The sequence below is a fragment of the Entelurus aequoreus genome, linkage group LG18, assembly GCF_033978785.1.
Source record: "Entelurus aequoreus isolate RoL-2023_Sb linkage group LG18, RoL_Eaeq_v1.1, whole genome shotgun sequence".
Lineage (NCBI taxonomy): Eukaryota > Metazoa > Chordata > Actinopteri > Syngnathiformes > Syngnathidae > Entelurus > Entelurus aequoreus.
This window is the reverse complement of record NC_084748.1, coordinates 3,303,824-3,310,047: the sequence shown is the minus strand read 5'-3', so window position 1 is coordinate 3,310,047 and position 6,224 is coordinate 3,303,824. Positions and strand designations below refer to the sequence as shown.

The following is a 6,224-nucleotide window of genomic DNA, read 5'->3' as shown; positions in this document are numbered from 1 at the left end:
ACCACATCACACCAATTCTCAAATCCCTTCACTGGCTTCCTGTTCCACTCAGGATTGAATACAAAGTCTCCCTACTAACCCACCAGTGCCTCCATGGAACTGCTCACCCCCAAATCCTCCACACCACACCTCCGCTCCAGACAGGCTAACCTCCTCCAACCTCCGAGTACAAAGCTACGAACAATGCCTTTCTGCTCCGCCGCTCCCAGTCTGTGGAACACTCTCCCTGTCCACCTGAGGGCACCACAGACTGTGGATGCTTTTAAAAAAAGGCTTACAAACCCTTCTTTTAAAAAAAGCCTTTTTTCAGATATATGCGTGCTAGTTCTAGCTATTAGGCTGTTCTAGTTTTTATTTTTTATCATCTTTTTATCTGAATTCATTTTATTTGTATTTTTTTTTTTAATACACTGTAGCACTTTGAGGTTGTTACTCAATGTAAAGGGCTTTTTTTTTTTTTACAAATAAAATCTATTATTATTAGGGTCCGCACAGGACCATTGTCAAAGGAGTCCCAAAGGGAGTCCTTTTGCCCCCCTTAACATGCTTCAAAACTCACCAAATTTTTTACACACATACAAAAACTGATACAGCACACTTTAGTCGAAAAACCAAACCCCAAAAATCAAAATTGCGCTCTAGCGCCCCCTAGGAAAAAACAAAAACAAACTGCCTGTAACTCCCACTAGGAAGGTCGTAGAGACATGAAACAAAAACCTATATGTAGGCCTGACTTAGACCTACAATTCATAATGACACATCCTTGGGCAAAAACCAACAGGAAGTTGGCAATTTCCCCTTTAACACAAAAAATGACTAAAAACACTCATTTTTGCCTCTTTGACCTCTAATTTGACCCCCTTAAAATACTTCAAAACTCACCAAACGTCTCACACACATCTGGACTGGTGGAAATTGCGATTTAAAAAAAAAACGAACCCCAAAACTCCAAATTGAACTCTGGAGCAATTTCTGAATAAAACAGAGAAAATACTGCTCCTCAGAGGAAAACTCCGACAAAACTGCTTGTAACTTCCGGTAGGAACGTCTTAGAGACATGAAACAAACACCTTTACGTAGGTCTCACTTACACCTACATTTCATAGACTGACATCCTTCAGCAAAAATCAACAGGAAGTTTGCTATCCCTCCTTCAAAACAAAATTTTTGTTACAACCGGTCACCAAACATCAAACGTTATCTCCTCTGAGCGCGTTTGTTGTTTCGGCTTCAAACTGCTACAGGAGAGAGATTGAACCCTTCTGATTAAAAGTTAAAGAAAGAGTTTTGATACGTGCTACGGTTTTGATTTTACGTGCCTTCAAAGACCCGCAGCACTAAAGTTGCTCCGCTGCTGTTGTTTTAAGATGGCTGCTTAAAAGCAGAAAGCACCAGCGTGAGCACAGAACGCAGAGAAGGTAGTACACTACACAAAAGTATCTAACTCCCAGTACGAATATCGTAGAGACACGAAACAAAAACCTCTATGTAGGTCTCACTCAGGACTACCACTGGACAAAAGTATTGGGACACCTAGGACTAGCACCTGCCAAAATGCGGGCCCGACCAACGCTGCTTGCAGCTTTAATTATTATTGATATTCTTTAAAACCACTAAACCGTTTTTTGTTTGGAAGGCGTGATTTTGAGCAGGTTGCAAACTGCCCTCTGAAGAATGTAGCCAATCAGCAGTGATCTTGCTCACCAAATTCCTGACCGTGTCTTTGCTTGGTGCAGGAAGCTAGCTGGCCAATCACCTTCCTTCCTTCCTGCCTTCCTTTGTGCCTTTGGAGCCAGCTGAGCACCACCCGGTGGACGTGACGCTCCACCTCCGACAAAGACGACACGCTGCACTATTTTGATATGTCCTGCTTTTGTAAGGAGAGACTGGAGTAAGACTTTGTTCCCAACAACACCCGCACTGCTGAAAGTATGTCACCCAGCGTTAGTTTTGCACCATCCCAGCAGCTACTGTAAATGACTTCATTACTGACACGTGTCTCTAGAGCCATAATGTGACTTGGAACAAACTGCATTTACTTGATGGCATGTGGGGGAATGTTCTCAACTCCCGTTTCCACGCCCAGTGTTGTAATGAGCTACTAATAGGCGTGGATGTAGCTAATGTCTTTTTATTTCTCCATTCTGCAGTCGCCCGCCTCCAAACCTCACAATATTTCAGGTCCCACAATCATTTTGAGACAAAGTACAGGCCTAAAGTTTGTTTTCTTTATTTTCATGACTATTTACTTTGTAGATTGTCACGTCAAAACTAAGAATGAACACATGTGGAGTTATGTACTTAACCTCTTAAGGCCCAAGCTGTTTGTTTACATGCTTTTTTTTATTATTGGACCCTATTTAGAATAAAAACTAAGAAACATCTTTTGATATGATGTACTTAGTCCATAAGTACACAAATGTGTACTTCTTGTGTAGTGACATGCTAATTCTTATCTTTACACTTTTTTTTCCTTCCAAATTCCATTGTATGTTGTACTCTTCTGACACCACCAGATGGCAGTATAAGTGTCCACATAAGTGGCCATAAGACCCCAATTCAGTAGTGTACACAATTTTGGAAATAAGAGCTAAAAGGTGCTGTCCACGCATGTGGCCACTAAGCCTTTAGAGCAGGGGTCACCAACGGGGTGCCCGCGGGCACCAGGTAGCCCGTAAGAACCAGATGAGTAGCCCGCCGGCCTGTTCTACAAATAGCTTAAATAGCAGCACTTACCAGTGAGCTGCCTCTATTTTTTAAATTGTATTTATTTACTAGCAAGCTGGTCTCGCTTTGCCCGACATTTTTAATTCTAAGAGAGACAAAACTCAAATAGAATTAGAAAATCCAAGAAAATATTTTAAAGACTTGGTCTTCACTTGTTTAAATAAATTCATTATTTTTTATACTTTGCTTCTTATAACTTTCAGAAAGACAATTTTAGAGAAAAAATACAACCTTAAAAATGATTTTAGGATTTTTAAACACATATACCTTTTTACCTTTTAAATTCCTTCCTTTTCTTTCCTGACAATTTAAATCAACGTTCAAGTAAAAAAAATTTGTTATTATTGTAAAGAATAATAAATACATTTTAATTTAATTCTTCATTTTAGCTTCTGTTTTTTTGACAAAGAATATTTGTGAAATATTTCTTCAGACTTATTATGATAAAAATTCAAAAAATTAATTCTGGCAAATCTGTAGAATCAAACTTAAATCTTATTTCAAGGTCTTTTTAATTTTTTTTTAAATTTTTGTTCTGGAAGAAATAATGATTTGTCTTTGTTAAAAATATAGCTTGGTCCAATTTGTTCTATATTCTAACAAAGTGCAGATTGGATTTTAACCTATTTAAAACATGTCATCAAAATTCTAAAATTAATCTTAATCAGGAAAAATTACTAATGATGTTCCATAAATTCTTTTTTTAATTTTTTCAAAAAGATTCGAATTAGCTAGTTTTTGTCTTCTTCTTTTTTCGGTTGAATTTTGAATTTTAAAGAGTCGAAATTGAAGATAAACTATGTTTCAAAATTTAATTGTCATTTTGTTCGTGTTTTCTCCTCTTTTAAACCGTTCAATTAAGTGTAAATATCATTAATTATTAATAATAACAGAGTTAAAGGTAAATTGAGCAAATTGGCTATTTCTGGCAATTTATTGAAGTGTGTATCAAACTGGTAGCCCTTCGCATTAATCACTACCCAAGAAGTAGCTCTTGCTTTCAAAAAGGTTGCTGACCCCTGCTTTGCACACTCTTGGCATTCTCTCCATGAGCTTCAAGCACACCTGTGAAGTGACAACCATTCACCTCTTGAAGCTCATGGAGAGAATGCCAAGAGTGCGCAAAGGGTGGCTATTTTGAAGAAACTAGAATATAAAACATGTTATTTCACCTTTTTTTGTTAAGTACATAAGTCCACATGTGTTCATTCCTAGTTTTGATGTGACAATCTACAAAGTAAATAGTCATGAAATGACTAAACTTGAACTGTATCTACAATAGCATTAAATGTTTCTGTTTCTAGCATCACGTCCTGTTTTAAATGCGGTCTTGTACTTTTGCGGACTGAGTGAGTGAACACTAAGTCTGTGGTTTTAGTATCGTGTGTGTGTGGTCTTGTGGTGGCGGACAAACAACCTGCTCACTGACTTTGGTGCTAAACTTCTGTTGTGTATTTCTTTCCTGTCTTTTTATACTGCTGCAAGTGTGACGGCTGTTTGGACCAATAAAAATGTGGTTTTTTTTCACCAGCTTCATTTTTAACCATCAAGTATTGACAGACTTTTTGCAGGTAAATGACTTCAATGCTTTATCATGCAACTTATGTGTGTGTATATATACACGCGCACACACACACACACACAAGTATATATACACAACACATGTTGCATTGCAGATAGAATATAGCTATTTATCCCACAATGTGGAAGTTAGTGTATGTAAAAACCTGCACTGAATCAACCTATCATTTTTGGTACAGTAAGAAAACAACAAAATATACATTTTTGGGTTATTTATTTACCAAATTTGCAAAATCTTCCACCAGAAATATTTTTCTTAGTGTAATATTTGATGGGAACCTTGGATAGGTCAATAATTCATAAGAACATTGATTTTGATTCAATATTATGTTTTGAGCAATGACAGTTTGAAAGAAAAATAAAACAGCTTTGTTTTATTAGTCGCCATTGCAAGTTTTTCAAAATGACATTTCACCTTTAAGCTTTGTTATTTCACTTTTATGTTTTTGTTTACTTTAATAGTATTTTTAGAATGTGCCGTGGGCCTTTAAAACATTAGCTGTGGGCCACAAATGGCCTCCGGGGCACACTTTTGACACCCCCGCTATAGATAATAACTAGGGATGTCCGATAATATCGGCCTGCCGATATTATCGGCCGATAAATGCGTTAAAATGTAATATCGGAAATTATCGGTATCAGGTTTTTTTTGTATTATCGGTATCGGTTTTTTGTTTTTTTTAATTAAATCCACATAAAAAACACAAGATACACTTACAATTAGTGCACCAACCCAAAAATTCACACTCATTCACACAAAAGGGTTGTTTCTTTCTGTTATTAATATTCTGGTTCCTACATTATATATCAATATATATCAATACAGTCTGCAAGGGATACAGTCCGTAAGCACACATGATTGTGCGTGCTGCTGCTCCACTAATAGTACTAACCTTTAACGGTTAATGTTACTCATTTTCATTCATTACTAGTTTCTATGTAACTGTTTTTATATTGTTTTACTTTCTTTTTTATTCAAGAAAATGTTTTTAATTTATTTATCTTATCTTATTTTTTATTTTTTTTTTAAAGTACCTTATCTTCACCATACCTGGTTGTCCAAATTAGGCATAATAATGTGTTAATTCCACGACTGTATATATCGGTTGATATCGGTATCGGTTGATATCGGTATCGGTAATTAAAGAGTTGGACAATATCGGAATATCGGATATCGGCAAAAAGCCATTATCGGACATCCCTAATAATAACAAATTAAATGTGATAAATCTATGGATAAAAAGCAGAGCCTGGCGACGCATGCGCGTTTATTATTATTTTATTATCATAACTCTCTGTCTCTGCCCCTCCCTCGCCAATGCTGCTGCGCCCACAGTTTGATTTGTTTTTAACCCCTTCTTAACCCTGAACGTACATTGAAAATACACGCAACCCTAACTCAAAATGCCGGACATTTGAGGCATTTAAGAAACTCCGCCCTGACAGCTCGGCAAAAGAGGACATGTCCGGTGAAAAGAGGACGTATGGTCAGTCTATCCTAGCTCGTTAGCTGCTAGCATGCCGTGTGTTGTGCCTCGGTGTGCATTGTTTACACAACGTGCGTTACGCTACTTAATATGTCCGTGTGGAAACTCGTTCGGTACACCTCCGAACCGAACCGAAACCCCCAGGGTTTCCCACACATTCATTTATTTGTGGCGGCCCGCCACGAAATAATTACGTCCGCCACAAAATAAAAAAAATTTAAATTTTTTTTTTTGTCCTTTCCAGCTTCTCAGGCAAATCATATAGTTGATGTAGATGCCCATATAGGCTGTTCACATTTACTTTACAAAAGAGAAGTGTAGGATACTTCTCTTGTTGCCTTATTTGTATTTGACTTTATGAAATGTATTTCTATTAGAAACACAACATGTGTATATAACAAAGGGTGCAAAGTCTGCAGGCAGTAGGAA

At 37.1% G+C, this 6,224-nt stretch overlaps 1 protein-coding gene across 2 annotated transcripts in view; it reads left to right on the top strand.

Annotated features, from left to right (window-relative positions):
• The window catches only part of lcorl (ligand dependent nuclear receptor corepressor-like), a 78,181-nt gene extending 73,937 nt beyond the window's left edge, over nt 1-4,244 (top strand). The window contains exons 8-9 of one of the 2 annotated variants that reach the window (XR_009821808.1): nt 1,737-3,714; nt 3,846-4,244. Coding sequence is in view for 1 of the 2 variants with exons in the window: in XM_062026301.1 (XP_061882285.1) it covers nt 1,737-1,744 (8 nt within the window). In the remaining variant the exon portion in view is untranslated. Of the gene's footprint in view, nt 1-1,736 lie in introns of both variants that reach the window. The other variant, XM_062026301.1, reaches the window with a different exon arrangement.
• Nucleotides 4,245-6,224: the final 1,980 nt, after the last annotated feature.